Source organism: Benincasa hispida, chromosome 1 (assembly GCF_009727055.1).
Source record: "Benincasa hispida cultivar B227 chromosome 1, ASM972705v1, whole genome shotgun sequence".
NCBI classification, from domain to species: Eukaryota; Viridiplantae; Streptophyta; class Magnoliopsida; order Cucurbitales; family Cucurbitaceae; genus Benincasa; species Benincasa hispida.
Genome location: NC_052349.1, coordinates 26,610,819 through 26,638,220, shown reverse-complemented (window position 1 = coordinate 26,638,220; position 27,402 = coordinate 26,610,819). Strand labels below are relative to the sequence as shown.

Here is a 27,402-nt window from a genome sequence, read left to right as displayed (position 1 = left end):
ATGTTTTGAATTTAACATGTTTATTCATTGTGTTAGGAGAACTATCCATGAAAACTATCACAATGAGTAATGAGATCAAATTTGATAAATTCAGAAGATCCAAAAAAACAAGTGTCATATATATCTCTACCCTTAAATTATACAATCACACCAACAAAACCAGTATTCATCAAAGATATTATCCTCGAATTAGTTGATGATTTATATGGTTATTTCATCACCTTTTAATTTCATGTAAAAAATTTATAGTTTATACTACTCCCATCAAATGTATATTGATTCAAAATTTGTATCATCATCAAAATTTATGTTCCAAGTGTTCTAAAGATCCTCAAACACATTCAACTCATTTTTATATTTGTTGTGAATGGACATAAAATACAATATATTTATATATAACTTTGGCTATTAACTATTTTATTTTTTTAACATTTATGTTAGATATTTATTATTTAAATTTAATAAAATTATATTAATTTATTATTAAAATATCATCGACAAAATTCATGTTCTAAAGATCTTTAACCACATGCATTGCATATGTTTTATAACTAGAATCCCAACTAATGAATTTCTATCTAACAAGATTTTATATCCCAACTCCTTTTCAAATATATATCTAAACAATTCATTTTATTATGATATACATTATATCTAAACAATTCTATTTAGCCATATGCAATCACAATAAAATGAATTTCTCGAATAAATAGAAGTGTTTAAATATAAAATCTTATTTTCAAGATTTGAATATTCATAAAATATAAAAATAATAAACAAACTCAAGTAAATCCCTCCAATTTTGACTTCCATACTTAAAAATAAAATTATTAGTGATTAAAGAAAGACACTAAAAAAGAACAAATTGGGTGTTCCAACTTCCAACACAAACAAATTTGTATATCAAAATGGAACAATAAAATGAATTTGTAAAATTGTTGATTGTATTTCAAATCTATGTGTCAAATCTTAACAAAGAAATCCCTAGTGATTAAGTCTACCATAGAATTCCATTGGAAGGATTCATACCATTTATAGGACATTCTAATGCAGGATTCATCTTGAAGAGATAAAAATCGAAACTAAAAGAAAAAATATATAGATTATATACCTTCTTACATTTTCCACTACCAAAGGTGTTCTACCATAGAATTCCATTAGAATAGTTGGAAGAAGATTGAGGATTGATACGTTTTGCACTATCTAATGTGAAAAATCGTATGTATTGTAGAGTTCTAGGGTAGTTATTAAGAAGTGAAAAAGTGTATCTATTCATGAGTTGCCCTTAAATAAGAGTTGAGAGCAAAATGGGAGTATATCTAAATATGAAGGGCAAAATGGGGAGTTAAAGGTTCTTCCCATTTTGCTCCTTTTAATATAGTAATAGATAGTAGAGATAATTGTTGTCATATTTATTGAGTTATGTTTAAATTATTTTTTAATTAGAATAAATATAAAGTACGAGAATTTGTACGTCTACGTGCATTCTTGGACTGGTCCTACCGTAATTTGTGAAGGGTCATTGAGAGTCTACGTGCATTCTTGGACTGGTCCTACCGTAATTTGTGAAGGGTCATCGAGAGTGCAGTTAATGGAAAAGTACCGGTCCACAAGGTTCCCTCTCGATATAATTGATATAATATATTTATATTTATTTGAGAAGAAATAAATATTTGAATATAATTCAAATACTAATTATAAATTAGATTCATATAATTAAATTTAATCTGGATTTGATTCACATTAAATATTATATATTAATGAGAGAATTATAAATTATAGGTTATATTATATTTGATATAATATAAATTATAAATTATATGTTATGTTAGATATAATATATAGTATAATATGTGTATTACATAGTTAGGTGGTTACTATATAATTATATATTAAATAAATTAAAATTAAAATTATTTTATCTTTTATTTTTTAATTTGAATTTAAATTAAAGGGAGGGAGTTATTAAAATAACTTTCCTCACTTTTTTTTCTCTCTTTAATTATACATGAGAGTGGTGAGAGTGGTGGTTGTAGTAGATTCATCTTCTCTCTGCCAAAAATACACAGAAGATCTGGGTCTGCAATCGATTGCTCCACTCCCCCAAGAATCAACGAAAAAGTTCTCTCAATTTCTCATTTTTCCTCTACTCCCAAAATTAATTTCACAGAGTCCACACTCCTGTGATTCTTAAATCCTGAGAATATAGAGGTCTTTCTTATGGTGCGCCCAATGATTTATTTTGGTATTGTTGTTGTTTGTGATTCAAGGAGATTTATCAATCATCTCAAGAGGAATTCGTGAAGATTTGTCTTTAAGAGGTTAGTAAAACCTGAAACCCTAATTCCTTTCTTTACTAATTCTTTAAGCATGCTGTAATTTTGTCTTGAGTGCATATTTTATATTTTCTGCATTTTACATTATGTGAAAAACTAAAATTGGGATCGATGCCGCTTCCGTTTCGAACTTCACATTAGTTTGTGAGAGAATTGTTCATTTGAATTAGTTTTCATTGAACTTTTAGTGAGATTGAACAAAAATTTAAGCTAACCCTTATGTCTTTGACCTAGTATCCAAAGCCTACCCTTGAGTGATAAACATGAGTGTCCTTAAGTGAAATTGGTAAGAAGTGTGGTGAGATCCTTTTATTACTAACTTTAAAATGTCACAGGGTAAAAAAGTACCACAAGTACAAGATACTGATATGGCTATTCTTCAAGCTATTCAAGGCTTGATGGAAATGATGAGGGAAAGATAGGCAAGAAAAGAGGATACAACAACAAAAAGAAGAACGAACATTACGAGAAGATGAGGGATTGATTGATTAGTTAAACAAGAAAGACAAGTTGGAGGAAGAGGAAACATGAGAGGAAGAGGAAGAAATAGTTTTATGCAACCTAGAAGGGGAGAAAGAATCCATGAAGATAGGGATAGCGGAGTCAAGCTCAAAATCCCACTATTTTGTGGAACGGTGGATGCAGAGACATACTTGAAATGAGAAAGGAAGATAGAACATGTTTTTTATTGCAACACATTTAGTGAGAATAAGAAGATGAGACTTTTCATTGTCGAAATCACTAATCATGCTGAAAATTAGTATCAATATCTCAAATCCGAGAGAAGGAGGAAAGATAGTGTAGGATCTTCCAATATTAACCAAGTCAGCATGCGTTTAAAAATAGTGTAGGATCTACCAATATTAGAAACTTTCTCAGATTTAATTGATAAAATTATAAGCTTCACATGAAGTAATTTATCCAAACAACACGTAAGGGAGGATTGACACACTTGCAGAAATATAGAATTGTAATGGGTAGCCTTTTTAAGGCTAATAATTATGTGTATCTCAACCTTTTTAAAGAAATATAAATATAACAAATTTCTTATATCTCCTTATTTATATTATATAGAAAAAAAAAAAAACTAAAAATCACTTTTGGCTCCTGAATTGTTATAAAAGTAGCAATTTAGTCATTGAAATTTATTTAGCAATGATTTAATCATTGTATGGTTTTAGAATAACAATTTAAACCATAAACTTTAATAAATAACAATTTTGTTCCTATCATGAAAAGTTTCTTCAAAATGAAGCTTCATCTTCTATTTTGTAAGGACTTAGTCATTATAGTTTATAAAAAAAAAAATGATTCCGGATCCATTTATCGATCTGCATGTGTAAAAATTTCATTGAATCTTCATAATACTATTTACAATAAAGACTAAATTGATACAAATTGTAAAGTATAATAACTTAATTGTTATTTATTAAAGTTCAAGGGCTAAATTATATTTCAAATTTGAAAAAAAAAATAATATCTACTTAAAGTCTGGGGATTAAAAGTGATATATAGACCCAAGTTTGGTGGTTGTAATGTGTAAATTGATATTTTATAAAAAATTGATTTTTAATCAAATGACAATGACGAGACACCCATTTTGATTTTTCGTAACACGTAAGATAATCTAAAGAAGTTCATTGACCAGTTGATTATAAATTTCAGTCTCTTCATTTCCATTTCACCACATCAAACTTATCATATTTTCAACTCCATCAATAGGGTTCTTAGAAATGATCAGAGGAGACGATTCTCGCCGGAAGTTTCAGAAGCACCTCTCCGGTGACAAACTGCTACACTTCTTGAATGGACCGCATCGATCATCTGTTATCATATACATCGCCGTCGTGTTCCTCGTTGGCATGTTTCTCTCCGGCCGACTCCTCAGCCTCTTACTTGTAAGTTATATCAATTATAACCCACGAAATTTAATTATTTCCTTTCTTTTCTTCAGTTCAACTATGTTTTAGTAAAAATCTAAATTTTCCTCTTAAAGTTATTAATATATTATAACTTAAAGTAATTTTGCTCTTCTTTTTTAGTACCGTTGGTTCTTTTTTTTTTTTTGTACTAGAGGAATCCGAATAAAAAACTTTTTAATTGCTAACACATATAATTCTAGTATAATCTCATAATTTTAAAATTTTGCTTATTCCAGTAGGTGTGTTCTCAGATTATTAATGATATAAGGCAGGGTTATCAAAAAAGCAAAAGAATAATTACTTTTCAAGTAATTAGATTGGTTAATAATACTTTCTAGATAGCCTAATAATCATTTCTTCAAAAAAAAAAAAAAAAAAAAAGGTGTAATTTCCAGCCAGCCACTGAAAATGCCAAAGCAGGTTGAATTAGACAGATGCTCCAAAATTTAAAGTTGTATACATATTTGACTATTTCAACTTTTAGAGTTATAATCTGTCATTTATAAAACTTTTGATCAAATTTCCCTATATTTCATTAATTTAATCTAATAGGATTATTAGACGATAAGTATTTAACTACTAAATTGAATAATTTAAGTCAACAATAATATTTGTCATCAGATGGATGTGTATTAAATGAAATATGGACATAAAGATTTGAATATTATATTTGAATCATGAAAATTACATGTCAACTATTGTCTTAGAGTTATGTTGATTTTAATTTTTTTTTCTCGAAACAATGGAATCCCAATTGAATAATTAATAATTAAGAAATTAAATCTAGGTGCCACATAGGATACTTCAGTAAATTAAATAATTAAAATGTTGACAATGTACAATGTAGGGATTGAAATCCAATCTTCTCAATCAACAACCAGAAGGACAAACAAAACAAGATCCAGATCGTCCAACGTCCGCCACGTGTCCAGAGTACTTCCGTTGGATTCACGGAGACCTACGACCGTGGGCGGGAAGAGGAATAACGAAGACGATGTTGGAAGAGGCCCAAAAGAAGGCCCATTTCAGGCTGGTGGTCGTGGAGGGAAAAGCTTACATGGAGGCGTACGGAAAGGCATATCAAAGCAGAGACAATATTACGTTGTGGGGAGTTGTACAGTTGTTACGTAGGTACCCAGGGAAACTGCCGGATCTTGATCTGATGTTTAACTGTGATGACCGGCCAGAGATCTATCAAAAGGATTACACTGGCCCCGAGAAGCCGTCCCCACCTCCTTTGTTTGGCTACAGTGGAGATGATGCCACGTACGACATTGTGTTTCCTGATTGGTCCTTCTGGGGATGGTAATTTAAATTATGTCTAAATTGGAATTTCTTCCTAAATTTAAGATTTAAATATTAATTTCATTATTGTATAACAACGTTTTTTTTAAGAAAATATAAATATAGTAAAGTCTTTATCAATCATATGGTGATAGACTCTTACCACCATATATATCTATCACTAATAGATTATCTAAATTTTATAATATCTAATTTATTTTTATATTATATTATATCTATTAATACTTTAGGTTTAGTTGCTATATTTGCAACTATCCCTTGTATTTGTAGTTTTAGTTCATTTTAGTCTCTCTATTTTTAAATGTTAGTCTTGGTCTTTAAACTTTCAATTTTAATTCATTTTAACCCCTCTACTTTTAAAAGATTCATTTTGATAATTATACTTTTAATTTTAGTTCATTTTGGTTGTTAAACTTTCAAAAAATGACCTTTTTGATTTCTCAAAAATGAATAAACCAAAATAGTCATAAAAAATATAAAAATAAAAATAAGCTAAAGTTAAAAGAACAAGGACCAAAATTAACAATTTGAAAAATCTTGAGACTAAAATGAAACAAAGTTGAAAGTATAAGGACAAAAATGAACCAAAACCAAAAGTAAATGGATGAAAATGCACTTAATTATATAGATCCCTTCACTTGCTTTTCATTAAATAAATACAAATTCTATAGAAGTTATTACAATTTTCTTTTAATCCAAATAGCATTTTTTTTTTTTTTAATTTTGAAAGATTTCAAATGTGCATTACTTATGAGATACTCTATCAAAGTGATGATTCAAGCTCAAGTAATAAAGTTGAATTGATTTAAGTCATATTTGTTAAGGATTTGATTTTTCCCCTGAATTACTGCACTTTTTTTTTTTTTTTTTTTTTTCCCTATAATTAATTACTATATAAAAGTAATAAGATGAATTTGTTGGTAGGCCTGAAATCAACATAAAGCCATGGGAAAGCATATTGAAAGATATAAAAGAGGGTAAGAAGAAAACGGAGTGGATGAAGAGGGAACCATATGCTTATTGGAAGGGAAATCCATCGGTGGCTTACACAAGGAGAGACCTTTTAAAGTGCAATGTCACCCACAAACAAGATTGGAATGCTCGTTTATATAGACAAGTATATAAATCAATTTTTTCCACTATAACTCAATAAAATTGATCGATAATATTCCTTAATTAATTTCAGTTAATTATGCTTTTTTGGCTGTAGAATTGGGATAAAGAGTCCAAAGCAGGGTTCAAAGACTCGAACTTGGCCAATCAATGTGTTTATAGGTAAATAATATTTGACAACTTTTTAATTAACTTTTTAGTTGAAATGTATATATATATGAATGATAATGTAATGAATTATTTTGATGCAGGTATAAAATATATATTGAAGGAAAGGCATGGTCAGTAAGTGAAAAATACATTCTAGCATGTGATTCTGTAAGCCTAATTGTGAGGCCTCGTTATTATGATTTCTTTACAAGGAGTTTGATCCCATTGAAACACTACTGGCCTATCAGCTCTAACCGCAAGTGTTCTTCTATCAAGTTTGCTGTTGATTGGGGTAATATCCATCATCAAAAGGTATTTTTTCTCTCTTTTTTTTTAGTTCAAAAATAAGCGATCGGATAGGAGATATTAATTACTTTTGACATATTTGAGATGGGTTACAATTATTTTTGTCACGTTTGAAATTACTTTGAAATATGACTTCATTCATTTAAAATTAATTGAATTAATGTTTGATTTTTTTGGGTACAAAACACAAATGAGAGTTTTGGAGATTTGAATTTTCGAATTTCAAAGTTGATTTTGGCTACACAAGAGTATAGCTTTGTTTTTTCTTTTTTGAATTCAACAATATGAATAGATAAATTCAGTGATAATTAATATGTATTCATGGACTGCTTTTTTTTATCTCAAAAGTTCAAATCTGCATACATACTTTCTCTTTCGTTGTTCATGATGATAGTGGTTAATTATATCTTTAAATTCTAACAAAAATTGTTCAACGATATGAAAAATAAGATAAGTGAGATACTAATAATTGACCTACAATCTATGGGTTTTAAGGCAATGGACATTGGAAAGGCAGCAAGCAAGTTCATTGAAGAAGAGCTGAAAATGGAGTACATTTACGACTACATGTTTCATCTCTTAAACCAATATTCCAAGCTCTTAACGTTCAAACCGACTGTGCCGCCGAATGCGACGGAGCTCTCGTCGGAATCCATGACTTCGGCCGCAACAGGGTCGATCAGAAAATCGATGACGGAGTCGGCGGTGACGAGCCCTGCAGATTCTGAACCCTGCGCCCTACAGCCGCCGTACGATCCCCAATCTCTTCAACTTTTGTTTAGAAGCAGAGAAGATTCTATTAAACAAGTGGAAAAATGGGAGAGAAGTTTCTCACGAAATGGTCAAATTGTGCAACGATGAATGATAAATTTCTTGTGAATGTTACTTTCTTAATTATTTTTTTTATATTTTTGGCCTTTTTGCAATAATTTTGTTTATGAAACAAATTAGTCAATAAATTTAAAAAATGAGTTGAATTATTAATTTAAATTTTCTTTTAAACTTATTAACAATATAAAGGTAGATTATTTTGATCTTCTTAAACTGAAAACAAGTTTAAATTTTGTTTCAATTTAATTAATGTTAACAACATCAACAAAAGATTGAAACTAGTTTTTCTCTATTCATCTTGGAGGAAATCGACCACCAATATTAGTTAAAAATTTTAAATTTTCTAACTTATCGATTGTTTGGACTTTTTCGGTGAAATCTTGAATATTAATACTGAATTGTACTAATTTTTCTAAATATTATATAATCTTTCTAAATCTTATACCAAATTTTATATCTTTCAAATTTTCTCTAAATTCAATTATTTTTATCAAATCTTATATAAAATTTTTACATAATTTTTCAAATCTCTAGCTTAATTTTCGTTTCCGCAATTATATGAATTTCCAAATTTCCAAATGAATTTATCAATTATAAATTTTTAGATGGAACTTGAGTGCAATGTGATTTTTAAATTTTGTAAAAGATCAAATTTTACAAATAAAAAAAATTAAGATTTGGAAAAAGATATAAAGAATCTCAAGGTTAATCTACCTGAGATTTCATCGAGAAAGTCAAAATATATAAAATCTTGGTGTTAATTTTGCGAAATAGACCGAGATTCTTTATATCTCATAAATCTTATTTAATTAATTTTTGACAAAATTTGATCTTTGCGCTCAAAGATTTGAAAAATTAAGTAAGATTTGATATAAAATTTGGAAAGATTACATAATATTTAGAAAATTTAATAGAATCTCAGTGTTAACTGCCTGCGATTTTATCAAGAAAGTTCAAAACAATAGAAAAAGTTGAATTTTTATGTAAATCTCAATGGTCAATCTCTGATGAGATGGACTAAGAAAAATTATTATAACGAATTTTAGAAAAAATGTGCTAGTTTTTAAAGAAGGAAAACTTGAAGAAGTTATTTATAACAATTTCTCATATAAAAGATAAAATAAAGTGTTGGCCAACACTGGTCTAGTTCAATGATCATAAAATTTGTATCTATCTTGCATAATGTTCAAATATATATATATATATATATATGAAGCACTATAACTAAGTAGCACAATGTTGTGGATTAAATTTATACCTTCACTTAAAAGAATGACTTTTTTCTTTATTTGTTTAGTTATTTCTTTTGTATGATAGTAACTTACTAACTTTTATGCATGTGTCTTCAGTATCGAAAACTTTCATGTCTTCATGTAATTTTTGTGTAATAATTAAACAAATATATCATAGATAAAGGAGTTTATAAAATGAGAGTTTCTGGTTACATCTTTAATTGGAAATAAAATTTAAATGTAAATTTTATCGTAAAAATTAAGTCATGGGATTAAGGGTATAATTTATTGTAAAAAAGAGTAGGTTATAATTTAACCGATAAACTGTTAAAGAAATATCTCTTAAAATGTTAGAAGTTCGAATCTCTAACACGTACACCTAAAAAAAAATGAAAGATTTTACTTTAAATTTAAATTTGAAGAACAAAAAAATGATCGGGAGAAATGAATATTAAAATTAGTGAAACAATTTTCTATTGTTATATAGAATTACAAATTCATTATGTTGAGATAATGAGATGTCGAAAAGAAGAAAGGAAGCCCATAGAATGATAAGCACTACGCCAAAAGTTACAACCATTGGCGTCCATTTGAGGCCAATTTCCTGATCACATACATAAACATCAAGAAAATTAATTAATTAATAGCTTTAATTTATACTTTATACTCTATATTTGAGTGACAATAAATTAAAATTAAACTAATTAATCCACCAACTTCAACGTACCTGGAGACAGGGAGACCCCCAAATGGAGGAGGACGCACCTTGAGAATTCGTATTATTACACATTGATCTTTCCACCATATCTGAATTATATTAATTTAACCATAATCTTAATATTAAGATTAATCAAATGTCATACTAAATTATTACTTTAGTTCGGTTGTGTTTATTTAGCTCTTACATGTTAAAAACTATTGTATGTCCGTCCTTGAATTTTTGTATGCCTCATAGGTAACTGACCTCTTCGATATTTTTCTATATCTATTAGATCAGTTATTCTTAAATTTTTTTTTTGAATATGTCGAAAATTGTAAAGACGTAGTATGTTTTCAAAGTTCAGAGATTCGATGTAATTTTAGAATTGTATATTGAAAAAATAGAGAAACCTCAATATCTTTATTTTATTGTTAGATGAGACCGTTGCAAATATAGTAATCAAGTCTAAAATATTATTAGATATAGTATAATGTAAAAGAAATTACAAATATGATAAAATTTAGATATTATATTATTAATCCTAAAAATATTTGGTTATTAACCCTAAAAATATTGCGCTAGTTAGATTTGTACTTTTAAGATGAAATCCTACGGACATAGTATCATAGTCCATGAAGGCCATACAAGTACTCGGGTAAGAAAATGTTGAAGAATAATGAATGCAGATCCTCCACTAGAAAAATTGAGAGGCATGGACTCACAATTCTTTTACGAGATATATGAGTGAATAAGAAATTAGAAATAGTTACCCAATTTTCTCCTTCTCTCTAAAATCTCAGAAAGCGAACAAGTGAGCATGTCTGGATCAGCTTGACGACGATTTGCATTGAGCTTGCATAGATTGGCCTGTGTTCTTGTATCAATGTATTGTTTCCTAATATTGCTAATAATACCATCTAAAATATATCAAATATATATGGGCTAATTAGTCTTTCAATCCAAATACCTCAAAAAAAAAAAAAAAATAATAATAATAATTAATGAGACTATTAGAGAAAATTTTTCATTTTTTGTTATGGTTTTTGAAAACCAAGTCAGTTTCTTGATTTTATACAATGATTTTTGTCTTTTTATAGTAAAAGAGTTGGATTCTTAATCAAATTTTAAAAAACAAAAACAGGTTGTGAGAAACATACTTTTTTGTTTTGAAAACTTGGATTGGTTTTTTAAAATATTAGTAGAAAGTAGATAACTACTAAACAAGAAATTTAGAACTGGAAATAATTTTTCTGAAATTAAAAAAAAACTCAAATGATTATCAAACGGAATCTTAGTCATTGAGTTATTACACAGAGCAAACTATTGACTTTTCTTTAGAAGGAAGTAAAGTAGGGATAAAAATGAGAATAACTCTAGCAAACATGTATTAAGTTATTCTTTTCTTTTCATTATTGAGTTGGGGGGAGCTAAGGCATCAAATATTTCTTTAAAAAGATAAAGAAAACAGTATATTTATAGAGAAGGTAGAAAATAATGTTTCCTTGTTGAACACATTTTGGAAAGAAAAACTAAATAATATGTATGAAGAGTGTTTAGAAAGGTTACCAAATTGGGTTAAACTATAGGGTTTGATAAGCTTATTTATTAGGGCATACTCAAACTCGCCAACTTCTTTTTGTAAATCTTGCAAGTAATGGAGAGCCAGCTTTCTTGGGTATGAAGAATCGCACAATGTCATATAGCACACACCATTCTCCACCAAGTAACTAAATACAAAAAACAAAAGGAACATATGTACAAATTTAGGTTTGTGTTGCTAATTGTGATTATTTTTGTAGATTAGTTTTCTATTTGAAGTATAATGACCTAAGGTTCGTTTGGTAATTATCTCATTTTTCGGTTTTGATTTTTGAAAATTAAGCCTATTTTCTTTCAATTTCTTACCATGATTTCCATCTTTTCTTAAATATACAAGGGTTGAATGCGTAACCAAATTCCAAAAACGAACAAAAACAAATTGTTTAAAAACTACTCTTTTTTTAGTTTTCAAAATTTGGTTTGCTTTAGATATTGATAAAAAGTAGATAACAAATCAAAAAATTTAGAGATGGAAGTAGTATTTATAGATTTAATTTTTTTTTTTTTAAAAAATCAAATGTTACTAAACGGGACCTAAACTTTCTAAGAAAGTTTTCAGCTAACTCCACTCCTAAGGTGGATTTTGTAAGATCGAGTATTATACATTTCGTGAGATTATCACACTTTTCGTTCAAAATGAACAAGCCAATGTCATCAACTTAAGCATAGCTCCTTCAACTAAGAGATTGAATATTCGAATTATTCCCGCAACTCACGTCTCATATTGTTAAAACTCATGCACACACAAAAAAAAAACTTTTTCTCCAACATTATTATTATTAATCAATCAATATTAGTTCAAGGTGAATTTTGCAAATTTTCTTCTAGATTCAATAATGAATAAAAATGATTTGGAATAGAGGTGAATGGCAAAAAACAAATTGATTGAATTAAAAGAGAAAAGAGAAAGGGATGGTACATGAAACAGTGATGATGCATTAGAATGGCCATTTTTGAAGATGATAAAGTCCCTCTAGAGATCTCTTTGAGTATGAATTCAGCTTGCTTTTTGTACCCCAAAACATCATCATTCTCTTCATTAATATACCTAATACCTTGTGCAATTGGCAATCCATCTCTAACCCTTCCAACCATTGTCAGCTTCACCATATTGTAAAACCTCTGATTCACTTCTTCTTTATGGGATATGGAAAAATAGGGTTTGTCAAGTTTACCATTTTATAGTGTAAGGGACAGAAGACAAAACTAAGCAAACTTGCACATCAAGTTGTTCCAATTGGGTTTAAGCTTAAAAAACCTCAAAAAATGTATGCAACAATAGAACCCCAAAGACTTTATGTCAACAAATGGGTATTTCTAAATATTCTATTTTGGCTTTTCAGAAAGTTTTTCCAAATACCTTGCTAGGTTTGATTTGTTTCAATTTTTTTTATGTCAAATTTGGTACACAATGACTCAACAAAGAGACCCAAATAGGTTTTTTTTTTTTTTTTTTTTTTTTTTTTTTTTTTTTTTTTTTTTTTTTGGTAATTGAAAAAAAAAATGGTATGAGTGATATAAAAGCTTTGAGAGTGCTCTTACAATTGAGATCGGGGAGAGAATTGTTCTGTGTGACTGTAACAAATTTTCATACAGTGAATTTCTTTTTGTTTCTCGTGGTTTTTCTTCGAATGTAGAGTTGTCCACGTAAATTGTTATGTTGACTAGTTTTGTTGTTTTATTTTAACTTTTCTGTTATTTATAGATATTTAATATCCTTGTTTGTTTCATAGAATTTCAATTTTCTAAAATCTAGGATATTATATTATTCAAGAAAGTTCAAAACTCATTTGACATAAGTTTTTTAATATCCAGCAAAATTGTAGGATTTTTATGCCTAGAAATGACCAGTATAAATATATTAATTAGACTTAATAAATTTCAACTAATATCATTACAATTAATATTTTATGTTATTTTAACTATTTAATATAAGTTATTGTCATTATGATGATTATCAATATTTTAATTAATAATTAATTTAAATTGACTAATTATGTTTAATAAAGGTTTAATATAAAAAGTATTCCTTTATTTTTATTTTTTTATTAAATAATACTAAATTTATTTGATGACTATAGTAATTGGTCTCTTATATTTAATTAAGTATTTATTTAAATTTTGTTTCTATATACAAAGTTGGAGAATTAAACACACATATTTAACTTACATATATTAGTTATCCTGCATATTCAAACACAGACATTAATTATCCTAAACATTGAAAACTCAAGACATTCAAATCCCATAAAACAATAACTTTGATTCAAACAGGCTCTAATAAAAATTTTCAATCTTTATGATGATAATAAATGTCTTATCAATCAACCAAGAATGAACTAAATTTATCCATTGTTGCTATAGATTCATCAGCTCCTAATCACTACCAATAAAATGCCAGTCTCCTCATTAAATAACTTCCAAAATAGGGTTAAGAAAGAAGTTCAATTATCAATTTATATAATATATTAATTATAAATAAAGAATATATAAAAGAAACAATAATACAAAGAAACTCCCATCAGAATGAAGAAATAAATGAAGGAAATTCGCATATAATTGTTTAAATTAGAAACAACCAAGGATCTTCTTGGGAGCAGTTCCAGTGGATCTGTATTTGGCTGCAATTTCCTCTGCCTTAATCTTTTCTTCTCCACGCTTGGCTTCAATATCAGCCTTCTTTTCTTCTGCTGATTTGTGAATCAAAGCTATTTTGTTCTTCATTTTCTCTATATACTCTGCTTTCTTCTTCTCCAATTTTTCCTGCTCTCAATTTCACAATGTGAAAAATGATTCTATTCGTGTTATGAAATCCACAATCAAAGAAAACAGAAAACGTAAACAGTAGAGAAATCGATACAAGGATTTACGTGCTTTGTTAACAAATATATTAGTTATGTCCATGATACTAATCAGAGAGGTGTCTCTAAAATCCATAAAGCACCCCTTTTAACCCGAGACTAAAATCGTAAATAGCATCAATACAAATGCTACTTAACATATTCAAGGCGTTCCAATCATTTGTTTATCTGTTTTCTCCTCATCCAAACACATTCCATATATTTTGTTACCTCAATCTGTTTCAGTTCAGCCTCCACAGCTGCTTTATTGCTGTTCTCCCATGATCCAATTGCTGATAGCTTTTTGTGGGCTCTGCTCAACAAGTTCCATTATAATTACATGAAGCAAATAATAGTATCAAAAGGGCTAAGCTGCAAATTATTTAGCCCTTTTTTGTAACAATTTCATTTTTTGTTTTTTGTTTTTGAAAATTAGTCTATAGACACTATTTCCATCTCAAAATTTCTTCATTTGTTATCTACCTTTTAGCAATAGTTTAAAAAATCAAGACAAAATTTGAAAACTAAAAAAAGTAGCTTTAAAAATTGTTTTTGTTTTTGAAATTTGGCTAAGAATTCAACCATTGTACTTAGAAAAGATGCAAATCATGGTGAGAAATGAAAAATATATATGCTTAATTTTAAAAAATAAAATGGTTACCAAACATGGTCTTAGTCTTTATCGTTTATATTTAGAATTTAGTCTACATAGTTTGATAAAATCCTCGTAAATAGTCTCTACAGTAAGGATTGTTTATGAGAATTTTATAAATCTATAGGAATCATTAATGGAGTTTTATCAAATCATAAGAAATAAATTCTAACTTCTAGAACTATAGAGACTAAATTTTAACTTTTTCCAAATTATAGAGACTAAAATTTATAATTTAACTTATAAAAAATATTAAATTACATGTTTAGTCCTTAAACCTTTAAGTTTGCGTTAAATAGGTATCTAAATTTTAAAAATGTCTAGTAAGTCTTTAAACTTTTAATTTTGTATTTAATAAGTTTTTGAACTTTTATTTATATCTAATAGGCTTATGACTTATTTGACATTTTTTAAAATTCATGTAGATACAAAATTGAAAGTTTTATGGTCTATTAAGCACAAAATTCAATTTTATATGTAGTAGATTCATTAATATTTTAAAAAATATATTAAGTATAAAATTGAAGGTTTATTGGCTAATGTGACATAAAATTGAGATATCAAAAGACTATTTGATAATTTTTAAACTTCAAGACCCAAATTTATAATTTAACCTAATGCAATTTTGGAAGAGGCAATCTTACTTACCATTTGGTTCTGTTTTTTGGAATTTAGTATTTTGAGACTAGTTGATGGACAAAATTTTATTGTAATTTTCTCAATAAATATAATTAAATTATAAGACAAAATATTTTCCAAAACAGCTATATGGGAAAATAAAAACAAGATTTGTAGTACCTATTCTCTGCCTTAGATTTTTCACTCTCTTCCCAAGCTTTGATGAGTGACAATCTCTTCTCTGTTGCAACTCTTGCAAGTACAGCATCTAATAACCATAAAACATATATATAAAAAAAGGAATTTTAATGCAATCATTCATTTGGTAATTAAATTATTGACATTAATAATTTCATATCACCATTTAATCACCTCTATTAATTGAGCCTTCACTGTCTTTCTCTTTCTCCTCTGCTTTTTCATGAGTCTCTATCATTCCAAAACATGAAAACAGAGCCAACCATGTAATTTAAACACAAGTTCTTAAATCATCGATTAACCTAAAAATTTAACTTAATGGGTGAACGTAAATGTAATCTAATATTAACATTCTCCTCTACTTGTGGACTAGAAATATGAAGAATAGTCAAACAAGTGGAAATCAAGGAGGAAATAATACTGCAGAGGTTTAAACATGGGATCTTCCTGAATCATTTACTTTCATACTATGTTAACTCATCGATTGGACAAAAAATTTAAATTAATAAGTTAAGAGAAATTTAATATAATATCTAACCACATTAATGAAAAAAACAGAGGAATATAAATTCCAAAATTTCATTCCTTTATTCCTTTTCCCACCAACCAAACAGCTGGAAAAAGCATTAAAAAAAGTGAAAAAAAGTTGAGAGCTTTATATTTATAAATTACTTTCAATGGTTGCCAGAGCTTTGGAGTCATCGGCCGGCTTCACCTCCGGTGGGGTTAATGGGATAATTGATTTCTCCTCCGCCACGTCTTTGGTTCGCTCCTCCATCGAGTCCGCCGCAGGCAGTGGAGGGCGCTCTGATGGAGATTGAGACTCTACTTTGTTGGGCTCATCGGCGGCCATTTTTGAGTTAAGAGAGAGAAAATGAAAGGGAAAAATGGAAAGTAGAGAGAGAAAGAGAGTGGTGGTTGAGATATTATAGTTGGAAGAATAAGAAGGGAAATGTAAGGAGTTGGTAATTAAATATAGGTGGATGAGGATGGAGATATATTGCCTTGTTATGAGTTGGCACATTTCATTAGTTTATGATATCTATTACTCCAACAAAAACTTTCATGAAATATCTCTTTCTTTCCTTTTTTTTTGACAATTTTTTTTTTCCAATTTGAAAATAACACACAAAGCTTCAAAATTAAGAAATCTTTCTATCTAATATAATTAAAGTTAAAATACCCTCTGGATTTTTTTTATTTTGGAGTTGGTTTAGTTTTAGTTATCATAATTTCAAATGTTCAATTTTAGTCTATGTATTTTCCATAAATCTTAAACTTAGTCACTTAATGTAATTTTTTTAATCAAAATTAAAATTGAATATTTAAAAATATAAGACTAAGTTGGAACAAACTTTGAAGTACAAGAACCAATAGTATTAATGTTTTTAAATCTTAAATTACGCAGATGGATGTCAAAATGAACATAGTTCAACTGATATAGTATTCGTACTATTAGCCTCAAAGTTAGAAACTCAAAAGTAAAAGAATATTTTTTCTTCAAATGAGCAAATTTATTTTTAGAAGTTAAAATGAGTTAATAGTAATTGGAGCCGAAAATTCAAATCTTTATACTCACTCCACTCATTGAAAAGTATATATATATATAGTTTTAGTAGTAAAATTGGTATGAGGGGAGTCCTAAATCTAGAAAAAATTGAAAGGTATGAAAATATTTTTAAAAAATGAAATGAATTTTAATTGAGTAATAAGTTTATAAGGACAAGGGATCCTGCCGTTACATCATCAAAATACTAAATAAATATACTAAAAGAATTTTTTTTTTCTTTCAACAAAAAGAAAAGAAAAAGAAAGAACATATTTTTCACTCAAAACGACGTTGTATCGTGTATGATACGGATCTTCCAAAGATTCATTAGGGCTGTGTTGGTGGTAAGAGGAATATCTGTGGGCCGGGCCGCTGCCTAATTAACATCTAATCAATACCTTTTTTTTTTGCCCTTTTCCAACGAGAAAATGTTTCATTTAATAAATTAATCCGAAAGGATAATATATATATATACACCTCTAAAATATTGTTTCATCTATATCTCGAAAACAACGAAGAATAATCTTTATTAATGTCATAAATCACTTGTTAATGTTTTTTTTCCAAAACATCAAGTACAAGTGAAAGTTGAAAAGGAGCGTGAATGCAAACACGAAATGAGAAGAGAAGCACAAATACAAGAGATTCGAATCACGGACTTCATGTTTACTAACACACTTATTATATCAGTTGAGCTATGCTCATTTTGCCAACTCTTGATATCTTTTTAATGATTATTAAACTCTAAAATTAATGTATATTTAACCGTTTACTTGAATTAACTTTATTTCTTTTTAATTTGAATTTTTTTAGTATAATTGGAGGTAGAAGATTCGAACCACAGATCTTGGGTTATTAACACAATCGGATGTCAGTTGAGTTATGTTTACTTTAACTTAATAGTTTAAAATTTGAGTTAGTCATTATTCTTAATAGTTTTGATGTAATCTCATTAGTAAATTTTAACTAAATTGATGTGTTTTTCTAAAACCACATGGAGGTAGGTTTTCAATTTCAAACATTTTGATAAATGATATAATATCTTAACAATTTGGATTATGCTCACGTTACAACCAAAGCAAGAGATATAATGTTAGATAGTTAATAGACTAATAAATATGCCACGTTATGTTGAAAATAGTTAAACATGTTGAAGTAAAAAATTAGAAGTATTAAAAAAAACTAATTCAAAGAGTTCAAAAAAGAAAAAATAATAAAATTTTATAATGCGTCGTTTAAAGAAAGTAAATGGGCTTGATTGGTTATTGTCTTTGTCATTAAAAATTTTCTTAAGTTAAATTAGGATTGCCGGTGAAAATAATAATTTATTTTTTTAAAAAAATATATTTCTAATGTGAAATTTGTATGGTTTTGATAACATAATAGAAGAATAGAAATCTCACGTCGAAAAGGTATAAGTGACTTCAAATATTATAAAATTTAATAAGTCTATGACTATGATTTCAAATCATCAGAGTTAGAATTACTTTAATATTTGATTAAATTCTCTAATCATATCCTTTGATTAGGAAACTGGAAAAAAAAAGGTGTGAATAATTCTTCCCATAAAATATCTTTAAGTGTGTATTAGGATTTTTTTTTTCTTTTAGGGGTTTGAAGTTTTTTATGTAAGTTCTTGTGTTAATTATTATAATTTTTTGTTTTCTTTTAATTTGACAATTTTTTTCTATTTATTCGTACGATAGAAGTCTAAAGGATTCTTTTTCCAACGAGAATCATAGTTGGTTAAGAAAACTTTCAACTGAATTTCATATCCACATTTTATCAAAGACGTCGAATTCTGTATGTCTATTATATATATAAATTTGAGAACACATGAAAGTAAGGACTTGAACCTCATACCTTTTATTAAAGATATATGTCTTAACCAATCAATATTTAAGCCTTCAAGTTGACGTCTATATAGTCCATTAAACTTTTTATCTTAAAGAAAGAGTTCAGCAACCATAAAGATTAGCCATGGGTGGTATAGAGCACAGCTAGAAATAAAATGACTTCATTGATGGGTTTGGAAGGTGGGACAGTTTAGAGAAACTATGCTTTGCAACCACAAAAACAGAGATGATTTTTGTAATTGTCAATGACAAACAATCAAACCAATAAGGGGCCTTTGACAATGCCTTCTCTTCAATTGTCCCATTCTTGTCAAACCCCCCCCTGAGCAGACTGCCGGTGATAAGCCGGAGGCCCCCCCCGTTGGGGCCATACTTGGCACATAAGGCCTGAGCGTGAGTCTAAGGGATGGAGGAATGGGCCAAAGCTCATTTCAAGTTGGTCTGCTTGGTGTAAGGTCGAAACCGAGCCTAGCAAAAACCCTTCGGTATTATTCCATCCGACTCATCAGGTCCAGTAAAATTTGAAAAACATCCTAAATAGATTCTGAAACTTAATCCTAAATGGATTAGGGCAATCTACTTATAATTACACATCGAAAACTCTTTGAGTTATAAGTGGTGTGCAAGTTTATCTTTTTCTTGTTTTTTGGGTTTCTCGTTCTCTCCATATAAACGAATTTTCCATTGTTGCCTTGCTCAAATTTTGACACCAGCATAATTGAAATGGATAGAGGTGGAAATAGCTGAATTTATTATGAACTTAGATATAATGTAATATAATTGAAAAGGCTCTAGTAAATTAGTCATTGCAAAGGCCAAAACACTTAGTTGGAACTGTATTGCTAGATCTATGCTTGGTAGCTTTCTCTTCAACCTTCACTTTTTGTTGCTCTCTTTTGCTTCAATGGATGCCTTCTTTGATTCAACTGCCTTATGAGTCTCAGCCTCTTTGTTTTTTACCTTCTCCATCCCCTTCAACCTCAACTTCTCCAACTCAGCCCTCCCTACACACACATATATATATATCAAATTGATTAATACTCCATTTAATTTTAATTAGAATATTAATTCAAAAACTAAACATGGAGAATGACAATTAATTTACATCTATCTTCTTGACTTCAGCTTCCAAAGCAGCTTTCTTTGTGCTCTTGCATGCCTCAGTGGAAGCTAACCTCCTTTCAGCTCTGCACAATTCATTCAAACACTTCAGCTTAGTGTCAAACAACAAAAGGGGTAAAGTAATTCACATTTCAAGTTTGTTTTTCTATATCAATATGTTTGTCATGATTTTTTCTTTGTCATTTTTTCCCCTGGCATATTTTAAAATTTTGGGTATTTAATACTAGTTAAGGATTTGTTTGGTAGTTTACTCAAATTTTGTTTTGTGTTTTTAGATTTACTATCTTTTCTACTAATATATCATTTGGTAGGTAGTCTAGATTATGGCGTTTGGTTAGATTTTGTTTTGAGCGTACTCAAATTTTGAATTTGAAATTTTAGAATTTAGAATTATATATACTTTTTTTAAAAAAGTAAAAACATTAAGGAGATGTTTGGCTCCAAACTTTAAGTGGGTGAAGTTGCCTACTCCATTTTTGGGGTTTCGACCCAGACTAAAATAGTCTTCTCCTGACACTAGAAGAATTTTGGGCTTTAATGTCGGTTTTAAATCAACATAAAGAGCTTTAATGTCGGTTGACAACCGACATTAAAGATAGTGTTATTAAAGCCCTTTAATGTCAGTTTTAAACCGACATTAAAGGGCTTTAATAACACTGTCTTTAATGTCGATTGCAACCGACATTAAAGTCCTTTAATGAAATTTGCAACCGACAATAAAGCCTTTTAATGTTGGTTGCAACTAAAGCCCAATAATTAAATGAATCCCTTTAAATCGACATTGAAGCCTAGAATCTGTCCGTTTTTTAAAATTTCGTTGCCAAATCCATTTTTTCGGTCAAAAAGTATAATATGACACATCATCATCGAACACTGTAATACAAACATTATGATTTAACAAACATTATGAGTTTAATCCGCAAATTCTACTATAAAATTATAATTTAAAAGGTCGTACAATAATTCAGGCCTTGAAAACAAAAATTACAAGTAATACAAATATTATGATTTAACAAACATTATGAGTTTACTGTCCCTTTCCACTTGGTAAGTATGGATCCCTTCATAATTCTTCTTGAATAGAACCCCCCCCTCCCCTAGCTTCAGCAGTGTTTGGTTATAAGCATCTTTGTCTGACCACTGTTGTTCAAAGGATCACAAGCAATAAAGGTTTAAGACAAAGGATTAAAAGTGAAAATGTGATCAGAATTCATATTCAACTAACCGTGTTTATTGGGAATGTGCATAAATGGTACATTCAAGGCAAAATTCTAGTAGTGAATGTGTTGGATCTAGAGTTCCCCAAGAAAAAGCATAAAGAGGTTGCGATACCAAATCTTTACTCCTTTGTTGCACCTGCAAAACAAGAAAACTCAATAGTTGAATAAATGAGAGAATCTTCTTTTTCAAGATCTTGAAGAAGAGAAGCTTGGTTACCTAGATATGAGATACGAAGATGATGGAAAATTTTCGGCAGCATAACGATGCTACCACAACAAAACCAAAAATTTACCTTGAACCTGTTCAAAGAAACACACTCCCAAAAATATTTCACTACCACTTGTTCTTAATAGAACTATCAGAATTCCCAAAAAATTAATATTCAAGAACACATACATCAATAAACAAATTTAGCTCACAATGTACTTTAAATCTCAAAAGTTGTCACAAAAACTACCATAGTGCATGAAAAACCCACAAACTACCATAGTGCAACTCACAAACTCAAGCACCTTGAATCAAATCTAAACTACAAATAAATAGTACTCATGAGTCATAAACGGGTGTTACATTCTAATCCAATATGGTCCAAAGAGAAATAAGCACACTATAACTTCTCAAACAGGAATTTCCATATCATTAGAGTCACTTGAAAACAGCATTCAAAAATGCTTACAAGGAACAATTTTTACGTGAGTCCCTTGCTGTTGCAATAAATCCATCTCCTCTCCACCCCTTCTGAACACCTAAAAAACACACAACAACATCATTAAAAGTATACGGTAGAACAAATCTGGCGGCACGTGTGGTGGAGACACGCGAACGACGACAATGCCTTTCATGTCTCTTCCAAAGATGTCTTAAATATTAAAGAAGAAACAACAAAAGATGACATTATTTTAGTAATCTTTCTTTCTCAGCTTATACACAAGAAGAAAAAAAATAGGAAATAGCCAATTTAAACATATTCTTCCAAGAAAAACAGATAGATCTCAAGAGTTGATATCAATAGATGAGAGAATCTTCTCTTTCAAGATCTTGAAGAAGAGAAGCTTGGTTACCTAGATATGAGATACGAAGACGATGGAAAATTTTCGGCAGCATAACGATGCTACCACAACAAAACCAAAAATTTATCTTCAACCTATTAAAAGAAACACACTCCAAAAAATATTTCACAACCACGTGTTCTCAACAGAATTATCAGAATTCCCCAAAAAAAAAAAAAAAGGAATATTTAAGAACACATACATCAATAAGCAAATTTAGCTCACAATGTACTTCAAATCTCAAAAAGTTGTCACAAAAACTACCATAGTGCATGAATAACCCACAAACTACCATAGTGCAACCAACAAACTCAAGCACCTTGAATCAAATCTAAACTACAAATAAATAGTACCCATTAGTCAACGGGTGTTACATTCTAATCCAATATGGTTCAAAGAGAAATAAGCACACTATACCTTCTCAAACAGGAATTTCCATATCATTAGAGTCACTTGAAAACACTTAGAAACTATTCTTAAAACTGCAAGCATACAAAAATGCACTTACCAGGAACAATTTTTATGTGAATCCTTTGCTATTACAATAAATCCATCTCCTCCCCACCCTTTCCAAACACCTAAAACACACACAACACCATTAAAAGTATAAGGTAGAATAAACCTAGCGACCCGTACGGTGGAGACACGCGAACGACGACAATGCCTTCCATGTCTCTTCCAAAGGATCAGACTCAAACATACGCCAAAATAACAAATCTATATGCAGATATCAGCATGGGCTGTGTTAAGAACACACTTTTTACTGTTGGATCAACGCCATCACGAAGTGGAAGAAATCAGGATCCATAAGCACTCTAATTCATTAATTTTGGTTGAAAAAAAACATGCTAAAAACATAATATAATGAGTTTCATGAACATACCTTGGCTGAACCAACAAAATCTCCATTTCCAGTTGCAAAATCCTCCGAATCCTAGTGTAAACCACCACAAGATCTTTCCTACTATCCTCTTGGTGCTCTAGATTGAGTTGTGAGACTCAAAATAAGCTAGAATCAAAGGGAATATGGAGAAAGCTCACTGAACCAACCCATTGAAGAACACCTTCTTCATCCGAATTTTTCAGCAAAAATTCAAGTCACGCAATGTCATCCTCTTTCTTCATTCAATCTTTTCAAATATATTGCACATATCATGCAAAGAGATGTCCTGTATGGATAGCAGCTATGCTTGGAGTAAACCAAAGAAGAGGTGGTGGGTTCCTTTGTGAGCAAGTTGAAGATGACTTGAAAAACCCATTTTCAAGTTTTGTGCAATTTTTCAATTTCAAAAACCCATTTTGATTTTAATCAATATTTTTATTTCTAAAATCAAAATTTATTAAATTTACAAATTAATTTCAAAAATTAATTTTCTAATAAAATTAATAAATAATTATTTAAACAATTTAAATAATTCTAATTAATTTAATATCCAATATTAAATTAATTTTTACACAAATTCATCTTCATATATTTAAATCATATTTAAATATATTTTCTCCAATTCTGTTTGATTCTAATTTGAACGTTTCAAATTAACTTATCATGCTACTCTAGACCTAATCTATTTCCAAGCTAGTAGGGGGACCTCATGGACCTATAGATCATGAGCTACAACGATTCGAGATTAATCGGCTAAACTCATTAGACCGATCTAACCCCCATTTGTTAACTAATGGGTCACTTCACTAAAGCCCATAGATGAACTCCCCTCATAGATATATTATGTTCACTTGATATAACCATGATTAGTAAGTTAACCCTTCTGTTTGCAATAACGGTTGGGTCAAATCTCTGTTTTACCCCCGAAATTACCTCTTGTTCCTTAAGTCCCCATTAATACTCTAATAAACAATTGTTTTGTGATCCAATCACAAAACCGAGTCCCTCTCATGCCAAATGAGAGAGCGGGATCCCTTGTTCAAACCTCATAATTAGCACTTAAGGGAACAACCTCTCTACTATCTCTAAAGCGGGTAGGAGTGAATTCTCTCTTGCACCCTATGTCCCTAACTTTCTATCCAGTCTTACCCCGGAAATGACAGTATTATTGAGCCGGCGCTGTTGAGCCAACCCTCACCTATGCAAATCTAAGGGCAATCCTGAATAAACAGGAGTTCATAATTAGCTCAAGATTAAGGTCAAGTTACCTAGGTCATCGCTTTGAAATAGTCAGTCTTAAACAATAAATAGTGTTATAAAGTAAGAGTGACTCATTTCGTGGTCCGATCTTGTACAAACTCTTTTGCACAAGGACACCCTCACTCCTCATGTCCAACATGAACGGATTAGGATCACTTCGTTTGTAGCACTTTACAACTCCTTGTAACAACTACAGAACAGGCCGCATCCAATAGTATTACCAGAATAAGGTATCCAATTTTATCCATGTACTATAGATCATTTTGACTATTTACTCGAACCTGATCCACCTTTATGTCTCCACATAAATTTCAAGTACTCATCCAATAGTCAAGAGACTTTTAGATTTATTGGATTACTATTCAAGCAATAGATCTATTCAATAACACCTTTATTGAATTTTTAGAATAAGCTCCAATGTTTACATACCTCGAGTTTTAGGACATAAAACCCAACATTAAGTGCATATCTCTGTCCAGTAACTATAAAATAAATTTAGTTAACAAATCATCCAATGGGTAAAAATCACTCAATTCATCATCACATATGATATTACATTACCTGAACCAATAACTAATTAGTTATCATCATAAGCCAACAGGAAAAGCAGACAACTCAAAAGACATTAGATTGGAAGATGAATAACCCTCGCGGCCAAGAAGTGCACATAAATTGCTCAAAACAGACTGCGATAGTTGCAAAAAGATATTATGTATGTCATTTCTCCTTTTTCCACCTGAAGTTGACCCAGCAACATCACTATTTTCTTGCTTTGATTCTCCTTCCGGCAAAGCAGGATCCTTTGAAACCGCACCACCAGCTTCATCAACAGGCAACATAGGGGAATTTCCTGTTCCCTGTTCAGATCGGGACTGATGCTCCAATTTTGATGATGCAGTATGAACAACTACTTGAAGGAGGCTCATGACCTGCAGCATATGGATTTTTAATTAGAAAATGGGGAATGGGAAAACCATAAATATTAAACCATAATAATATCCGAACCACCAGCTTCCGCTTGGTTCGTCCCCAAACCACATCTTACTGGGACCAGTTTTATGCTTCCGCTCATGATGTTTAAATTTCTTTCATGTTTTTCCACTTTCAGTCTTCATGTTTGAAACTTATTGATTAGTATTTGTTTCCAAACTTTTACAGTTTTCTAGACTCATTAAATTTCTATGTAACGACCTGAATTTAAGAGGGGTACATGAATGAACCAGTATCACATCCGAATGAGAGGGATCTTGAGGACATGAAAGTATGGTTAAGAAAGGCTTAAAGGAATGAACCGGTGCACCTTTCTTTTCGGTGGCTCAATCATAGGAACTCCAAATTTAAGCGTGCGTAGCTTGGAGCAATCCTACGTTGGGTGAGACCTCCTGGAAATTTTCTTAGGAAATATAGTTGCCTATATTTACATTTTTTTTAAAATGTTATTGTACACTTAATTATTGACTTAGAGGCAACAACCCTAAAAGTTCTACCCATTGTAATTACCCCAATTTTTAATATGAACCAATTTTATAAATTAATTAATAGTACATTATAATCAACATAATATTTAGTGAGTAACTATAATTAATTTTATGATTTATAAATATATTATCAAACACATTTTGATACTTCTTTTAAATTTGAATTTAATTTTTGAATTTGCTATCAAACACATCTCTGAAAACTTGAAATACAATTTGTTTTCATTGAATTCTTGTTTTCAAAATTTTGTTTTCCAAACTACCTATCAATCAACCCAGACCTTTGGGGGTATGTTACAATTAAGCTCAAATTTGTAATTGAAAGAGCAATTGTTTATCATCACTATTCATTTAACAAATTACAATAAAATGTTAATCAAACATAACTCAACTAGTAAAAATATTGACAATATGACTAAGTCAAAAGTCGTGTTGAACTATAAAATTACTTTTAAAAAATCAAAATTATCTAAAAGAGAACATTAAAATGGAGAGAGAACTTACTTGTTATCTACTTTGGTTTTTTTCTCTATCTTCTCAAGCCTGAATTTTTATTTCGATCTCTTTCCATCATCCGTGCTCATCACTAACATTTTAAACATAATTATAAAATCTTAAACATAGGGATTTAGTGATTTGAAGATACACACATCTTCATATATTTTGTTGTAGTTACATATCTAAAAGTCTTTAAACTATTGAAAACATAGTAGATTTAGAAAAAGATAAACTTACACATTTTGTGAGTTATGGTAAAACCACAAACCCTATAGAAAAATTTTTCTTTGATAAATCCAAAAAATATTTATATATATTAGTGTTCTTTGTTGACAAACTTAATGTACCTTTTGAATCTTTCTTTAGACTTTTGCTTGCAAATTTGGAAAAATTTTGCTATCTATTTATAATGTAAGTGATCAGAAGCTCAATTATGTTGTTGGATCCATTATATAATTATAAGCATTATATAAAATAATAGTTTCAATACATTAAAATATTTTATAACGAAATTATTTTATAATGTTAAAGGTTTTTGCACATAATTAATCCACATATATAAAATATAAGAGACTGATCTTTCTTTTCTTAATGTTTTTATTATTTCCATTCAAATTTTGGTGTCTAAGAGGGGGTTTGGAATACATTTTGAGGTGTTTAATTTAAAAAATAACTCATTTTGAA

The 27,402-nt window shown here is 29.5% G+C and overlaps 3 protein-coding genes and 1 long non-coding RNA gene across 8 annotated transcripts; 2 read left to right on the top strand and 2 right to left on the bottom strand.

Annotated features, from left to right (window-relative positions):
* Nucleotides 1-4,000: 4,000 nt before the first annotated feature.
* LOC120068212 (protein O-glucosyltransferase 1-like) lies at nucleotides 4,001-8,068 on the top strand. Of its 3 annotated transcripts, XM_039019938.1 has the most exons (7): nucleotides 4,001-4,234; nucleotides 5,106-5,563; nucleotides 6,488-6,680; nucleotides 6,774-6,838; nucleotides 6,928-6,957; nucleotides 7,075-7,138; nucleotides 7,628-8,068. In XM_039019938.1, exons 1-7 carry the CDS (start codon nucleotides 4,070-4,072, stop codon nucleotides 7,991-7,993), a joined length of 1,341 nt encoding a protein of 446 aa, XP_038875866.1. In that variant the 5' UTR covers nucleotides 4,001-4,069; the 3' UTR covers nucleotides 7,994-8,068. The 3 variants fall into 3 exon arrangements, with proteins under 3 accessions (XP_038875866.1, XP_038875857.1, XP_038875850.1); XM_039019929.1 differs by lacking the exon at nucleotides 6,928-6,957 and having other exon boundaries at nucleotides 7,039-7,138; XM_039019922.1 differs by having other exon boundaries at nucleotides 6,928-7,138.
* Nucleotides 8,069-9,556: 1,488 nt separating this feature from the next.
* Nucleotides 9,557-12,741, bottom strand: LOC120068248 (25.3 kDa vesicle transport protein). The gene is made up of 5 exons (XM_039019964.1): nucleotides 12,414-12,741; nucleotides 11,462-11,622; nucleotides 10,666-10,812; nucleotides 9,923-10,002; nucleotides 9,557-9,799 (listed from the first exon to the last, which is right to left on the bottom strand). The coding sequence occupies exons 1-5, from the start codon at nucleotides 12,602-12,604 to the stop codon at nucleotides 9,653-9,655; spliced, it is 726 nt and encodes a 241-aa protein (XP_038875892.1). The 5' UTR covers nucleotides 12,605-12,741; the 3' UTR covers nucleotides 9,557-9,652.
* Nucleotides 12,742-13,925: 1,184 nt separating this feature from the next.
* On the bottom strand, nucleotides 13,926-16,767 carry LOC120068231 (remorin-like). 2 transcript variants are annotated; one of them, XM_039019948.1, is made up of 5 exons: nucleotides 16,475-16,767; nucleotides 15,977-16,048; nucleotides 15,785-15,872; nucleotides 14,566-14,647; nucleotides 13,926-14,257 (listed from the first exon to the last, which is right to left on the bottom strand). In XM_039019948.1, exons 1-5 carry the CDS (start codon nucleotides 16,653-16,655, stop codon nucleotides 14,063-14,065), a joined length of 618 nt encoding a protein of 205 aa, XP_038875876.1. In that variant the 5' UTR covers nucleotides 16,656-16,767; the 3' UTR covers nucleotides 13,926-14,062. The 2 variants fall into 2 exon arrangements, with proteins under 2 accessions (XP_038875876.1, XP_038875881.1); XM_039019953.1 differs by having other exon boundaries at nucleotides 15,977-16,033; nucleotides 16,475-16,757.
* A 2,719-nt stretch (nucleotides 16,768-19,486) lies between these two features.
* LOC120091772 lies at nucleotides 19,487-26,233 on the top strand. 2 transcript variants are annotated; one of them, XR_005485829.1, is made up of 3 exons: nucleotides 19,487-19,692; nucleotides 20,333-20,443; nucleotides 25,344-26,233. It is a non-coding gene; the product is annotated as an uncharacterized LOC120091772 (long non-coding RNA). The 2 variants fall into 2 exon arrangements; XR_005485830.1 differs by having other exon boundaries at nucleotides 19,487-19,716.
* The last annotated feature ends 1,169 nt before the right edge of the window (nucleotides 26,234-27,402 follow it).

Bases quoted from the DNA above. Each gene is read 5' to 3' on its own strand.
- LOC120068231 (XM_039019948.1), bottom strand. From the start codon at position 16,655: ATGGCCGCCGATGAGCCCAACAAAGTAGAGTCTCAATCTCCATCAGAG. The intron at 15,873-15,976 runs GTGATTAAATGG...TATGGTTATTAG, and splicing joins TGAAGGCTCAATTAATAGAG to ATGCTGTACTTGCAAGAGTT. The intron at 14,648-15,784 runs GTACTACAAATC...CTTGTTGAGCAG, and splicing joins AAATCTAAGGCAGAGAATAG to AGCCCACAAAAAGCTATCAG.
- LOC120068212 (XM_039019922.1), top strand. From the start codon at position 4,070: ATGATCAGAGGAGACGATTCTCGCCGGAAGTTTCAGAAGCACCTCTCC. The intron at 6,681-6,773 runs GTATATAAATCA...TTTTGGCTGTAG, and splicing joins ATGCTCGTTTATATAGACAA to AATTGGGATAAAGAGTCCAA. The intron at 7,139-7,627 runs GTATTTTTTCTC...ATGGGTTTTAAG, and splicing joins GTAATATCCATCATCAAAAG to GCAATGGACATTGGAAAGGC.
- LOC120068248 (XM_039019964.1), bottom strand. From the start codon at position 12,604: ATGGTGAAGCTGACAATGGTTGGAAGGGTTAGAGATGGATTGCCAATT. The intron at 11,623-12,413 runs GTACCATCCCTT...TTTTGTATTTAG, and splicing joins ATGCATCATCACTGTTTCAT to TTACTTGGTGGAGAATGGTG. The intron at 10,813-11,461 runs GTAACCTTTCTA...GATATATTTTAG, and splicing joins CTATAGTTTAACCCAATTTG to ATGGTATTATTAGCAATATT.